Here is a 15,985-nt window from a genome sequence, read left to right as displayed (position 1 = left end):
TTAGGGAAAAATAACCTTTCTTGTTCATTCTTGTTCACAGGAAAATAACTAGCTTATGCCTTGGAAAACTCTTTTCAGTTGAAGGAAATAATGGAACTTGGTCCAGTAGCCTTCATGTGTTCATCTATCCATGATGGCACCTTCTGAAATGTCTCAGTCCTTTTTGCGGGGAGGAGGTATCTAGTCACCCACCATCAGAAACAAAGAATATATCACCCCTTCCTCCAGTACTACAATATCATTGGACTCCAATTCCATCAGCCCCAGCCAACATAACCAATGACTAAGGATGAGAGGCAATGTGATCCAAGCACACATTTTTTACATTGCCAGCCAGAGAAGAGGCATGTGTGTCACCAAACTCCATGTTAAGTGCTCTGTGACAGTTTTCTGGGAAAAGGAGAGGAACTGAAGACGGGGCAAGATAACAGAATAACAAAGATGGAAGGGTCCTTGGAGGTCTTCTAGTCCAATCCCCTGCTCAAGCAGGAGACCCTATACCATAGGTCTGTAACCCGCAGCTCCGGCTCTTTCAGCCATCTCCTGCGGCTCCCAGTCCTCTGCCATGTGCAGTCCAAAAAAAAAGTGGGACTAAAAAAGTTCAACCAATCAATTCAAATATGCAGGGTAGGTGCATATCTCGCCTTGGCTCCACTCTTCAGTCAAACCCTGTTCTGCGCATGCGCGCATGTACGCACATGCGCACACATTTTTTGCGGCTCCCAGATTTTCCTTTTGTGAGGGAACCGGTTCCGAGTGGCTCTTTCACTGTTTCAGGTTGCTGACCCCTGCCCTATACCATTCCAGACAAATGGTTGTCCAATCTCTTCTTGAAAACCTCCAGTGTTGGAGCATTCACCGCTTCTGGAGGCAGGTTGTTCCACTGGTTAATTGTTCTGACTGTCAGGAAATTTCTCCTCAGTTCCAGGTTGCTTCTCTCCTTGACTAGTTTCCACCCGTTGCTTCTTCTCCTGCCTTCAGGAGCTTTGGATAATAGCTTGACTCCCTCTTCTTTGGGGCAGCCCCTGAGATATTTATCCATTAATCTATCATTAAAGATGGATTAGACTTCCTTTCCATTTTTGCTGTGTTTTATTATAGATCACTTCATTCCTGCTCAGTGTGCAAAACATTCTTCTGGATCTGCAAGTTTTTCGAGCAGGGATGAATGGAATTGAATACTTTATTTGGCCAAGTGTGATTAGACACACAAGGAATTTGTCACCGGATGGGGTACCATTCCAACCTCAGACCGATTTCTCATCTGCTGTTTGTGGAAGCCAGGCCTCCAATAATGAAGGCACCGATTACTACAATGACTTAAAACTGAGTTTATTAACAAATCTGCTAAAGCACAATAAAACAGTTGGAACAAAAAAACAAAAAAACCAACCCCAGCCTGCAAATTTGCTTTCACAAATTGAAACCCCCGAATTTCAAGTCACACTAGGGCAGAAGAAGAAGAAGAAGAAGAAGAAGAAGAAGAAGAAGAAGAGGAAGAGGAAGAAGAAGAGGAAGAAGAGGAAGAAGAAGAGGAAGAAGAGGAAGAGGAAGAGGAAGAAGAAGAAGAAGAAGAAGAAGAAGAAGAAGAAGAAGAAGAAGAAGAAGAAGAAGAAGAAGAAGAAGAAGAAGAAGAAGAAGAAGAAGAAGAAGAAGAAGAAGAAGAAGAAGAAGAAGAAGTTTGTACAGTTATGGCCACTCTCTTGTCTCTTTTGACGCCACCCCTATGGATGCTCCAGAACTGGCATCACTTATTTAGTACCGCTGAATGGGGCATCTCTACCAAGGAAGAGGAGAACCGCAGCAGGAAACAAAACGATGCTCCCCTTTTAGTCCGCTTCCGTCTTTTATTTTTTAAAATAATAATAATAATAATGAGCCACGCTGTCCGATGAATGGCCTGATGTTTTCCCTTCCAGTGGAAATGTCAGAAACTCCAGGCTTCCTGTGCCTGGGGATCCTGAGTCAATTTTGCCAGCCTTGCTCTGTTGCTTTCTGAACGGGCCCAGCTGGTAGCCCAGTTGAAAAAAAGTCTCCACCTGGCATGGTTCAGCTCTCCTTGGCCAGTAGCTTTTTGAGAACTGACCTGCAGTGTCTCTCCCTGCTTGAAAAACAGCAGTTCTAAGGATTAATCCCTACCCCTACATCCACTAAGCCAAGAACACAACACGAACTGGGAAACGCCCAGCTTTCTTAGCCAAACGGGCCCTACCTACCAATTCTAGACCACGCACAACATCTGGCCTAACACTGAGTTGTCACACTAAAGTACCCATACACATCACAGTGGCTGCCAGGCCTGGGAAGGGCAAAGGCCACCTTCTCTTAGGGTTCTTCCCCAGCTCTTCTGGTCCTTGCGCCAAATGTTGGCTCCAATTCAACGCAGAGCCCTGCGGGCCTTTCTCCCAAGCCAAGGAAACCCACCTTGCATCTACCACTCCACCCAGCCTCCCCTCCCCAATCCTCCCATGGGGCACAGCCTCCAGGAAAGTGGCTTGCCAGAAGCCTCTTTTTACGTGGTTCCATTGCAGGGCCCAACGGTGAGTTTTAAGGCACCTTGGTGGTGCAAGACCTTCAACGCTTTGAATTCCAAAGGCATGGTGTGAGGACTGGCCTGGGACATGTAGCCATATTTCAGGCTGTCATAGTAGTGGTATTTAACAGGGTTTTGGTCTGGGCCTTGGGGAAATGGCCAGAAACCGTAGAGGTAAATCTGGTTGCAGAAGCGAGTTGCCAGGGTGTACATCAATAAGCCAGTGGTGGGACGCTTGATGTAGACTTTGTTCGTCAGCCAATACCTGGAAAGGAACAAAAATCATATAAGAAATGGTTAACTTCCTTTGGCATGGGTTTGAGACCACTGGGGGGGGGGAAATACTTCTTTACACAAAATCATCATTATAGAATCAAGATCACGTGGAGTAATATTACTGCTTTATAAAGCCCTAGTAATACCACACCTGGAATACTGCAGCTAGTTCTGGTCACCATATCACAAAAAAGATGTTGAGAGTTTGGAAAAAAATTCAGAGAAGAGCAACTAAGATGATCCAAGGCCTGGAGACTAAAACATACAAAGAACGGCTACAGGACTTGGGTTTGGCCAGTGTGAAGAAAAGAAGAAATAGGGGAGACATGATAGCAGTGTTCTAGTATCTGAGGGGCTGCCACAAAGAAGAGCGGGTCACGTTATTCACCAAAGCACCAGGACAAGAAACAATGTTTGGAAACTGATCAAAGAGAGAAGCAACCTGGAATTCAGGAGAAACTTCCTGACAGTGATGACAATCAACCAGTGGAACAGCTTGCCTTCAGAAATTGTGGGTGCTCCATCACTGGAGATTCTTAAGAAGAGACTGGACATTCACCTGTCTGAGATGGTATAGGTTCTCCTGCTTGAGTAGAATATTCTACTCTACTCTACTCTACTCTACTCTACTCTCTTTCTGCCCAAAAAAATTGGAACAGCTTAGAGACAAAAAATCATTAGAGGCTAAAAATCACTATAGGTTTTCAGCAGACATTGAGAATGTCAGCAGATGAAGAACAGGAAAATAACAGAGCAGTGATGAGTGCCAACCACTGGGAGGATGAGGTGAGCAAAAGGCAATAGACATCATCATCATACATTTTAAGGAGATACCTGGTTGATACCTAGGATGCTGGCAGCAACCCGTGTCAACTATTAGTGCCAGTCTATTTGAGTGTTCAGTTGACTGAGATTCATATTTAATGAATAAAAGGTTTTTATTGGAGGTCTTCTAGTCCAACCCCATACTCAAGCAGGAAACCCTATACCATTTCAGACAAATGGCTGTCTAGTCTCTTCTTAAAAACTTCCAGTGTTCGAGCATTCACCGCTTCTGGAGGCAGGTTGTTCCACTGGTTAATTGTTCTATCAGGAAGTTTCTCCTTAGTTCTAGGTTGCTTCTCTCTTTGGTTAGTTTCCATCTGTTGTTTTTTGTCTTGCCTTCAGGTGCTTTGCAGAATAGCTTGACTCTCCTATTCTTTGTGGCAACCCCTGAGATACTAGAACACTACTATCATGTCACCCCTCGTCCTTCTCTTCATTAAACTAGACATACCCAATTCCAGCAACCGTTTCTTATATTTTTTAGCCTCCAGTCCCCTGATCATCTTTTTTACTCTTCTCTGCACTCTTTCTAGAGTCTCAAGATCTTTTTTACATCGTGGTGACCAAAACTGGATGCAGTATTCCAAGTGTGGCCTTACCAAGGTGCTGTAAAGTGGTATTAACGCTTCATGTGATCTTGATTCTATCCCTCTGTTAATGCAGCCTGGCACTGTGTTGGCTTTTTTGGCAGCTGCAGCACACAGCTGGCTCCTATTGAAGTGATTGTCCACTAGGACTCCAAGATCCCTCTCTCAGTTGCTACTATTGAGCAAGATACCACGTATGCTGTACCTGTGCATTTGGTTTTTCCTGCCTAAATGTAGAACCTGACTTCTGTTCCATTCCTGATCAGCCTCAAGAAGGACTTGTTGTCACCACGCCCACCCTTCTCCTCTTGGCTAAACACCTGGGCCCATAACACCGGCTAATTAATTTTGGAAGCATGTAAGCGATGTGGCCTCAACTGTGTGGGCCATCATTGTTGTGCAAGATTCCAGGTTTTAATGAGAAGGCTGGTGGAAAGGGCATCATTATGTCCTTACTGCCAACCCATCAACTGTATCATTTGGCATTGCTATTAAATATATCACTTGAATTGACCAAGGCAGCTGGGAAAAAACAACAACAACGAGATGACATCTGCTATTTGGTACGGGGTTTCTGCGAGCTGTGGTGGTTGAGCCAAGCTTCTTCCTTAGTTGGCAAAATACAAATTGCATGGAAGTGTTTATTTTGGAGCGGGTTAGTTCCTTGGGTGCCAGGGGACTTGTGAAGGTCAGTTAAACTGAAACAAGCAGGGTTTAAATTACGAGTTATCCATACGGGAAAGCCTCCTACGGCTTTCTGCCTACAAGCCACCAGTTCAGTGTGGTGAAGGGAAATTTGCTTTCCAAATTGGTTTCAAAAGAGAATGGAACTGTGCTGAAATTCTCAGGCATGGAGCAGGGTGCTATGACCCATTTGGTGACGTGGGTGACCGAGTGGGGAATAAGGCAAGTGACCTTATTCTATCTAGGACAGGGGTAGGCAACCTTGGCTCTTTTATGACTCGTGCACTTCAACTCCCAGAATTCCTCAGCCAGCACAGCTGGCTGAGGAATTCTGGGAGTTAAAGTCCAAGAGTCATAAAAGAGCCAAGGTTGCTTACCTCTGATCTAGGATTTTCCATCTAGGTAAAGAGGGCTGGGACATTTTTTAAGTCCTGGGAGACAACATAATATTCAGAAATGACTCCGGTAAAAAATCTCCCTGATTCACTGGAGCGTAAGAGATGCAGCACAATCAGACCTACAAGGTTCCGTTGTTGTGCAGGTGATCCTCAACTTACAACCGTGCATTTAGTGACCCTTCGAAATTGCAACGGCACTGCCCAAAAGTGACTTAGGACCGTTTTTCACAATTACGACCATTGCAGCATCCCCGGGGTCACGTGATCGAAATCCAGACTCTCGGCAACTGATTCATATTTACAACAGCTGCAGTGTCCTGGGTTCGCGCAGTCGCCTTTTGCGAAGTCAGTGGGGAGACCAGATCCACCTGACAACTGAATTATTAACACAGTTAACCACGGTGGCAAGAAAGATTCGTAAAAGGGGGCAAAAGTCACTTAACAAATGTCTCACCTAGTGGCTGAAATTTGGGGCTCAATTGGGGTTGTAAGTTGACGACTGCTTGTAGTCTATCTCAATAAAGCATAGTTCTAGTTTTTTCCCCTGTAGAGTTGATTTTATGATGTAGTCTATCTAGTTGGGCTGACACTAGGGAATACTGTACATGTGAATGTCCCGTCTTTTATTGTCCACTCCTCTCGTCCAGCCAGCCTCCCTCCCTGCCCACATTTCCAGCATTAAATCCCAAGGAAAAGGCCAGGAAGGAAATTCTCTGAGGGCTCTTACATATCAGGAAACCCTAAAATGATGGAAAGATAGGAAAACAGCACCAGGGATAGCTCCATCTATCATTTTAGTAAGAAACATGAGCTCAGAAACACCACAGAAGTTATTCAGAATAAATTTGCAAGCCCTCCAAATGTAACCTAAAAACCCAAAAGCGTCTTTCACAGAAAAGGAAAAAGGGAAGCTTCGAGGAATTGCAAGGCTTGTCTTGGCCTTCATAATCAGGAAAGATTATGGATCTTTAATAATCAGGTTTTCCATTTACATCTCATGGAACACGATCAAAGACCTGGAGACTAAAAATGTATGAAGAATGGCTGCAGGACTTGGGTTTGGCCAGTCTAAAGAAAAGGGGAGACACAATAGCAGTGTTCCAGTATCTGAGGGGCTGCCACAAGGCAGAGGGGGGCAGGTTGTTCACCAAAGCACCAGAAGGAAGGACGAGAAACAATGGTTGGAAACTGACCAAAGAGAGAAGCAACCTGGAATTAAGGAGAAACTTTCTGACAGTGAGGACAATCAACCAGTGGAACAACCTGCCTCCAGAAGTTGTGAATGCTCCAACACCGGAAGTTTTTAAGAAGAGATTGGACAGCCATTCGTCTGAAATGTTATAGGGTTTCCTGCCTGAGCAGGGGGCTGGACTAGAAGACCTCCAAGGTCCCTTCCAGCTCTATTCTATTCGAATCCCACCTTGATTTTGCTTGCTATAAGGTGGGGTAGAGAGGAACTCCTAGAAACTTTCAGGATTCTGTTCTTTTATTCTACATCATCCGAAAAAGTAACACAGGTAGTCCTCAACTTACAACAGTTCATTTAGCGACCGTTCAAAGTTGCAAAGGGACTGGAAAAAGTGATGACTATTTTTCAGACTTACGAGCGTTGCAGCATCCCTGTGGCCACAGGATCAAAATCTGAATGTTTGGCAACTGGCTCATAGGTATGATGGTGGGATCACGTTATCCCCTTTTGCCACCTTCTGACGAGCAAAGTCAGTGGGGAAGCCAGGTTTGCTTAATGACTGTGTGACTTGAGTCCCTTCACGGCTTGTGGCAAGGGGAGGTGGCGAAAATGGGGCAAAACTCACTCCACAACTGTCTCACTTTGCAACAAAAAGTTGGAGCTCAATTATGTGCGCACGTTGAGGACTTCCTGCATTCCTAGAATCCTCATGTCATCTTTTTCCTGACTTGGCCTCCCGACAATCAATCCCGAAAGCCTATCAGTTGTATCAAGCGGAATCAAGGTGATTGTCAGAAGGGGCGTCCTGCACTTCAGCCTGGCTTGGCTAGGTGCCTGCCTGCCTGCCACCAACGATTGGGGGGGAGGGGCTGTTGTGAGGGGGGGGGGAAGAGAAACCAAGTAGAGCCTTGGTGGAGCAGTGGGCTAATGCCTCCTTAAGTAACACCAGCTGCCTGCAATTAGCGCAGGTTCGAGTCCCACCAGGCTCAAGGTTGACTCAGCCTTCCATCCTTCCCAGGTAGGTAAAAATGAGGACCCAGATTGTTGGGGGCAATTAAGCTGACTTTGTAATAATGCCGCTTGGGGGTGTGTGTGAAAGCCCTAATAAGCAGGCATATACATAGAATGAAGGCTACTGCTAAGCTTGTAAGCCGCCCTGAGTCTTCGGAGAAGGGCGGTATATAAATGGAATTTAAATAAATAAATAAATAAATAAATCATTGTGCCTTCCAGGGACATTGGCTCACCGTCCCAAAGCCGGAAACCTGGGGATGGAATTAACGGCTCCCCATTTAAGCCCTCCATTGCAGAGACTGTTACCAAAACAACTCCTTGGAGTGTAACTGGACAATAGGGAGATAAGAAGGGGGAGGAAGGGAACAGGGGAAGTTAACTGGGGAATCTTTTGAGGGCAAACCTTTAATTCTGGCTTTGCTATACTATGCTGTAACCCCTTGGCTCTTAATTATTATTATTATTTATTTATTAAATTTTTATACCGCCCTTCTCCCGAAGGACTCAGGGCGGTGAACAGGGCATATCTTAAAACTACAAAGTATACCTTTTTTTGCACCAAATGGAGTCGAGAGTCTTTCTTTCCTAAGGATCCAAGTCGAGGCAGGAGCGGCAGGGATATTATTCTGAGCTAATTTCTCACACTTTTCCCTGGCTCCAGGACTCAATTCTCACTTTTATCCTCCCTTTAACAGTTCAGTGCACGAATATAAAGGCAGCGCTTCCCTACATCTCCTCTGCTTTGTCTCAACCGAGAGGATGGAACCGTCCCAAATTTAAAATGTAGGATTCATTTCCCCCAATTCATCCCCATCCTGTTTTATTTCATGGTCTGTAGCCCGAGAACTGCTCACCCTCGTACAGCATGCAAGAGACGCAGGGATGGGTAGGCCGTGCGGACGTTAATGTGATGCTTGAGGATGAGTTCGTTGACCCACTCCACCCGTTCCTTTCCCCCTTTGGCCATGAATGCCGGGATCCAAAGGATGCTGCCGTTGAGGCTATGAAGACGTTGAAGCAGCTTCTCCCGCCAAGTGTCATTCACCAGGTCCTCAAAGGCACGCTGGATGACGGACGGGTTCATGGTGACCAAATCGGTCTTCATTCCAACGTCGTGGCTATATTCCTGCACCGGGGCTAGATTGCACCTGGAAATGGAAATGATTAGGAGACAGGCTCAGGTTTCCCATTAAGGTTAAAGAAACTGAAAGAATATGGTGGATTTTGTTAACGTAAATGGTGATAGTTTATAAAGATTATTAAGCGCAAACAGAAATGCGTATTATTTCCACAGCAAGGAAGAAAAAGCAGGAATTGATTGTTTTATTCCAAGAGGAGAATATATTTAATTAACTTTTTCTTTAATATGAAAATCACTTCTGGATTTTGTGCTTGTGATGAAAAAGATATATGAAACATTGACTTTGGTTGTGCTGATTAGAGAGATTTGTTGTCACAGAAACGGCTAGTATATACTAATGTGTCAAAGCAAAAAAGCTGAGGTTGTAATGTTATCTTCTACTGTGCTAAAAAGACTTGGAAGTCAACGCTTTTTTCTTTTTTTCCTTGTACCCGATATTTTATTTCCCCCTCTTGTCCTTCCCTTAATTTCCGATTTTTATTTTCCCTTATATTTTATACTTAGATAAAATAATAAAAGTCATAAATACTAAAAAAAAAAGGACAGTACATATTACATTCTAGAGCAGGAATCCTCAGCCTTTCTGACTTTCATGGACCAGCAGCGGTGGCAATGGGGGATGGTTTCGAATGCATAACTTCATACTGTACATGCACAAATGAAGTTTCATGCGCTCGCCTGCCACTTGTATGGCCCCGATCTCAAAAGGCTGCAGGCTGGTACCATCCATGGACCGAGGGTTGGGGACCCCTAATCTAGAGCAAAGGAGAGAAATTCTCCTGTGTTATTTTCCCTTAATAATTCTTCTTTCATTCAAAGAAGGAAAAAAAAAAGAATTTTGCAAAAACCAGATAGAGAATAATGTTCTTACGCTTGATTGGTTCTTAGGTGGCCACCACTTATGAAGGTCCATCCATGGATGGCCTGCGGGTCTCTTACTACTTGCCTCCAAATGAGAAACACAGCATAGGAGCCCTGGTGGCACAGTGGTTAGAATGCAGTACTGCAGGCTACTTCTGCTGACCGCCGGCTGCCAGCAGTTTGGCAGTTCGATTCTCACCGGCTCAAGGTTGGCTCGGCCTTCCATCCTTCCGAGGTCGGTAAAATGAGGACCCAGATTGTTGGGGGCAATAGGTTGACTCTGTCAACCGCTTAGAGAAAGCTGTCAAGCCCAGTGAAGCGGTATATAAGTCTATTGCTCTTGTAGGCTTGTGCCGAAGTTCTACCCCTTTGGGCATGATGCTGCTTGGGCCACTCTGATGCCTCCTGCTCTAGATGGCGCAGCTTCCACGGTCCAAGCCTTTTTTTTCCCATCTGTCGACAGCTTCCTTAGGCTCCCAGTTTAAAAGAATTAAGGAAGGAGCCAATAAGGAACTAAGCAGCCTAGTTAGGTGGTACGTTAGTAAGAGAGAAGGAGGGAAGGAGAGAAGGAAGGAGAGAAAGAAATTTTCCTAAAAGATAGCCTGCTTCTTTACCATCCAAGGACTGTCCTATCTTGCTTGGAACCGAGGAGACACTCTGCCCTTCCCATAAACTGTTACCTTATCACAAAGCTGTGGGTGTCAATTTCCTTGCCGCAGCCGCTGTTCAGCAGGATGCCCGAATTGCCCACGATGGCACAGGTCCGATAATGCTTGCCCTTTAGGGGGGACGTCCTTGGTAAGAGGGCGTAGAGATTTTGGGAAACATTCATGGTGCTGTCTCTGTCAAACACATAGTGGATGATGTCTCCTGGTTTCAGCGTTCCCTTCAGCACCGAGATGTCTTTCTCGGCATCCAAAAACTTCAGGATGTGTTTTCTTTCAGAAGATAAGAACAGAAAGAGCCGTTATGGTTCAGGAATATTGCCTAACCCTCCCTCCCTCCCTCCCTCCCTCTCCTCCCCTTCCTTCCTTCCTTCCTTCCTTCCTTCCTTCCTTCCTTCCTTCCTTCCTTCCTTCCTCTCTTGCTCTCCACTTCCACGTCTCCTTCCTTCCTTCCTTCCTTCCTTCCTTCCTTCCTTCCTTCCTTCCTTCCTTCCTTCCTTCCTTCCTCTCTTGCTCTCCACTTCCACATCTTTCTTTCTTCCTTCCTTCCTTCCTTCCTTCCTTCCTTCCTTCCTTCCTTCCTTCCTTCCTTCCTTCCTTCCTTCCCCCCCAAAAAAGGCAAAAAACCCCCAAGAAGTTGAAAGCTAGGCCTCTCTTCTTGACCAACTACATGGATGTGTATTCATCAGGCGTTCAGCTCAACTCCGAGGCCTTTTCTGTAATACTAATACTTCTCGGCATGCATAATCTATGTGCACTTCATGCAAAAATCATTTCCCCAGCTCTGTCAACAAGGTTTTCTAGCCTGGAGCCATCCAAGTCTTTGAGGGACTCCGACTTATCCAAACAGAAGGGTACAATGGAAGAAAAGCAGGAAGTAATTCATTGGTGCTTGCAAATGGTTTCTTTTTATACATTCCACAATATGAAGGCATTTTTTTTCCGGGGATGGGGGGGCACGAATATAAGTACTGTATTTCTTCTTTTTTGAGAGCAGGGGGAAGATTGAGACATATTTGTTCAGGAATTCTGGGAACTGAAGCCTTAAGATATCTGAAGTAGGGGTAGGAGGTGGAGGTCCGAAAAGTCAAGATGGCAGCCGTGATCGTGCATCAGGTTGGAGAAAGTCGATTTTGGCTTAGAAACTGGGCTCTCTGCTTTTTAAGAAGAACTGTACAATACTCAGGTGGTCCTCGATTTACAAGCACAAATTTACAAGCCACAAATTTCTGTTGCTGGGCAAGACAGTTGCTAAGTATTTTTGCCTCGTTTTACAACCTTTCTAGCCACAGTTGTTAAATGAATCACCACAGTTGTTAAGTTAGCAACAAAGTTGTTAAGTGAACCTGGCTTCCCCACTGACTTTGCTTGTCGGAAGGTTGCAAAAGGGGATCACGTGACCTCCCCCCGGGACACTGCAACCATCATAAATGTGAGTCAGTTGCCAAGCTTCCGTAATTTGATCACGTGACAAACACCCCCGGGGATGTGGCAATGGTCATAAATGTGAAAAACAGTTATAAGTCACTTTTTTCAGTTCCTTTGTAACTTTGAACAGTCATTAAATAAATGATGGTAAGTAAGGATTACCTATCCTGGCTTTTACCCAGGAGCTTTTCAAGCAATTTTGCTCTGCTTGTTTTTAAAACCATTTGTGTTAAGGAAGCTGCCTGTGGGGCCATTTGTCAAGAGGGGGATTAGAAACCCATCCGTCGTTTGGAAGGCCCAAACTCATCCCATGAACTAACAGTGGATTCCACCCCTGGTTGTTCTACCCTTGTCCACCACATAACTAGCACCCACTTGGCCTTTGCCTGTCATTTGTCAACCGCGGCTGACATTTGTCTCCGCAGGCCGTTCCCCATACCTGATGGTCAATGACAGTGTCTGATTGTATATCCACTGGGATTGAACCGCCTGCTCATGGTTCTTAATGTTGTCATTACTTTTTTCAGCAACAGATGGAGATGAAGACCCATTTAGTGTCCCTTCCGTTCTGGAGAGAAAAAGGAGAGCAAAGAAGATGGGTAGGTAGGTAGGTAGGTAGGTAGGTAGGTAGATAGATAGATTTTAGACAGAGAAATGATAGAGATAGATATATAGATTGATGAATAGATTTTAGACAGACAGACCGAGATAGATGAATAGATTTTTGATAGATGATAGATAGATAGATAGATAGATAGATAGATAGATAGATAGATAGGTAGGTAGGTAGGTAGGTAGGTAGGTAGGCAGGCAGGCAGGCAGGCAGACAGACAGACAGACAGATAGGTAGATAAAGTCCCTATAATTTTGGGGGGAAAAACTCTGCTTTTGTATCACTGAGAGGAAGTGTCTAGCCAAGATCAAGATGGTTTAAGGAAAGACCAAAACTCAGATATTCTCATTCCTAATCCAGTGCCTTAGCCACTAGAACAAACCGGTTCTCTTGTTGCATGATACACGCTATCTAACATTCCCTGAAAATTATTTGAGTTCCTAGCCAACAACATGCCATGTTCATGTATGCCCACCCAAAACATTTACGGTATAACACCACCATAAGTGTTCTTTCAAAAATTATCCATAAATACATTAAGCAACCAAGGGAACAGATAGTGAGAGAGAGAGAGAGAGAGAGAGAGAGAGAGAGAGAGAGAGAGAGAGAGAGAGAGAGAGAGAGAGAGAGAGAGAGAGAGAGAGAGAGAGAGAGAGGGGGGGGGAGGGAGGTTATTAATATGCTAATAACCTATGCTAATCAGCCTGCAATTCCTGAGAAGTGAGCTACTTGAAGCTACAGAGTTAGAAATTGGCTGGGTTTTTCCTTCGTATTTCTCTTCTGATGACAGCCAAACAAACACCATCCTGATGGGTTCTTATTGTGTCATTGGGAGCAGTGACTCTGTCAGTTTTGATTCCTCCCCATTTTACCTCTTTCGCAACCAGTCAATTTAGGTTTTCTCTATTTCTCACCTCCATGTCTATTTCCTTTATCACACTGATTTTTTTAAAAAAACAAAACAAAACAAAATGTGTTATAATTTGTTTGCAGTTTGGAAAGCGTTTTCTTGAAGAGATTTACTCTGTTTGCAAATTAATGTACACTGTTTGTGCAAGCAGTTTTCCCTCAGGCAATTTGGAACATTGTTTTCGCAGACAATGAATCTGCAGAAGCCCAGATTTATCATTATAAGAGTAAAAAAAAACAAAACCCCTGTATATTTAAATTGGTAACTTTGGGTTTACAGGTCAAGTTGAAAGTGTGGAGTTAAATTCAAACTTTGCATATTTCTTCTCGTACTTTGCTTCCTATATTCCAGGGATCTCTTCACCCATTCACTTCTTTGGTCAAACATGCAAAAGCAATCAATCCTACTGTATGTATTGGGTGAGGCACAAATCGTCCTCAACCTGACATCTTGCAATATTTGCAACTTTGGCCCAAGCTGATCTTCACAGGAATTGCAATCCTAACAAATCTGGGAAGGAACAGGCTAGGTAAGATTGTCCAATGCAAACCAAGAGACTTAAGCAATAATGCATAGAGTACATCTGTTGCTACATGAATCCCTTCCACATAACCAGTTCTTTATTTCCCAGATTGTCTGAATTCGATTTGAAATGCCTCTGAGGATGACTCAGGCTGATCTGACTATCTGGACATTAGGATGCTGTAAGCATGAATCGCTTGACTGATCTGTGAGTGAAGAGCTTAGGGAGAACCACCAGCCCTTTCTGATCAACAGCTGAGCTTGGAGAACTATGCAGTAAGGGTGAATATCTGTAGCTCGGGTGTAGGATGACAGTGAAGTTTCGTTCTCCGAGCTTGTGGGTTGGTTCCTGAACCAGGCTAGGTAACATCTTCAGTGGAGTTGAGAGGATGTCAGTCAGTGTTCTTCAGTTTATAAGGGCTTCAGGTATGGGTGTGTCAAGTGAGGGTCTTGTGATGGGTCAGGTGTGAGTCATCAGCAAGGGGCTTGTGATGGGTCTTGTGAGGGGAAGTTATATCAGGTCAACAAGCAATCCCATCAGCAGACACATCAACCTACAACCAGCCTACAAACCCCTCAGGATCCAAATTAACTGCACGGCCAACCAGAAATGGACCAACTCTCAACCAAGCCGCACAAGCCCTCCCCCCAACCAGCTCTTCACCTCCCAATCGCCCGGACCTGATGCAACCTCCCCATCACAAGACCCACCACAAGCCTCTCACTGGTGACTCACACCTGACCCATCACAAGACCCTCGCTTGACACACCCGCACCTGAAGCCCTTATAAACAGAAGAACACCAACACAGAGATCCTCTAAACTCCGCTGAAGATGTTACCTAGCCAGGTAACAAAATGTTTGGGAACCAACCCAGAAGCTCGGAGAACGAACCTTCACCCTCTTAGAGAACTGTCCCCCAACCAGTGCTGATTTGTTGACCAGTAACTGAATGCCACTTCTTCAGGTCAATGACTCAAGATACAACTGTCCCTTTTTCCCCTCCATTTTGATAAAAGGGAACATATTGCTAACACATTTGTATCTGTTTATGAGATTGCCACAGTGTCAACCTGCAAGACTAAATTGCCTTCAAAACTTCTCACGTATATTGGTAATATAAACAAAGGACTTCTTTGAAACTAAAATCTGAAGACATAAGGCAAGATACAAATGTTGTTGTTTGTTCTCGTTGTGGAGAACAACTTGCCTGTACCCATCGGATGCTAAATGGAAGGGGTAATCACACAGAGATGCAGAAAACTTCAGAAACGGCTGAGATGCATTTGGATCCAAGAAAGATCCAGCTGTTTATTTGTCTTCAACTCGCTCAACCAGTTAATGGCTGGATTTGCCTGCTCACCATGGTTTTCTAGAACCATAGTGGCTTAGTATAATATCAGCAAATTTTGGCTTAGTTACAAACCATAATTAACCAAACATGGCCTAAAGGGATATACTGTTTACTCTCTGTGCAGAAAATGCCCAGAAACATGAAAAAAAGCAGATCTAGAGAGTAAGTCAATAAAGCATCTCTCCTCAAACACATTGAAGAGGAGAAAATGACACAATGAAGGAGATGAATAGCCCCTTCGGGCAGAAAACAAAGGAACACATCGTCTATTTTACGAACCTATTAGATCTGCTGTGTAAACTGCTCACTGCTGATCGGACTGCACCTCGGCCCCCAGAATTCCTGCAAAACAAAGGAAATGTATTATTTATCAACTGCTCATAGTGATTCCTTCTGCCCTGTGTAGCAGAGTTCGTCATTTGGAGACAAGATGCTTAGATACGTTTTTGTGTTCAAAGACTTTTTCTTTATTCTCCCGTCCTTCAAGGATCCCATGAAACATCTTCTAACCAAGATGAAAAGCAAGCAGGTTGATGAGAAATGATTCAATCCAGGTCAATCCTTTGTTGGAATTGATCGAGAATGTTGGCCAAAGGACTCTTACTTGGAAGTATCTTCCAATGAAATCAATAGGAGTGAACCCAATGAGAACAGAAAAGCGAGCAGGATAATTTTGCCAGTTCATCTAGTTTAGCCTTCCCTTGCATCTTCTACTCACAATTTCCAACCCGAACCCATAATTTCCCAGAAGCGGAGCTGGCCCTCTGTGAACTGAAGCCCCAGCACCCCAACCTGGAGGGAAAGATCTCCTTCTCTGGAAATTCCCAATTGCAAAATCAAGGTTGGCTGAGCTAGAAAGCTAAGTATTAGGATGGAAGCAGAGTCTTTCTTATTAGGACTTATGGATAGTCAATAAGAAAAGATTTGTGGATGATAGGTTTTACCTATGGCAACACACAGAGATAGATAGATAGATAGATAGATA

The 15,985-nt window shown here is 44.4% G+C and overlaps 1 protein-coding gene across 1 annotated transcript in view; it reads right to left on the bottom strand.

Annotated features, from left to right (window-relative positions):
• Positions 1–2,512: 2,512 nt before the first annotated feature.
• The window catches only part of ST8SIA2 (ST8 alpha-N-acetyl-neuraminide alpha-2,8-sialyltransferase 2), a gene marked incomplete at both ends in the record, with an annotated part of 28,073 nt that continues 14,600 nt past the window's right edge, over positions 2,513–15,985 (bottom strand). The window contains 5 exons of the mRNA XM_081336959.1: positions 2,513–2,798; positions 8,361–8,654; positions 10,189–10,446; positions 12,041–12,169; positions 15,280–15,342. Of these exons, the coding sequence (XP_081193085.1) occupies positions 2,513–2,798; positions 8,361–8,654; positions 10,189–10,446; positions 12,041–12,169; positions 15,280–15,342 (1,030 nt within the window). The remainder of the gene's footprint in view (positions 2,799–8,360; positions 8,655–10,188; positions 10,447–12,040; positions 12,170–15,279; positions 15,343–15,985) is intronic.

This window comes from Vipera berus, assembly GCF_964194415.1.
Source record: "Vipera berus genome assembly, chromosome: 12".
Classification (NCBI taxonomy): Eukaryota; Metazoa; Chordata; class Lepidosauria; order Squamata; family Viperidae; genus Vipera; species Vipera berus.
This window is presented reverse-complemented; position numbering and strand designations above follow the sequence as displayed.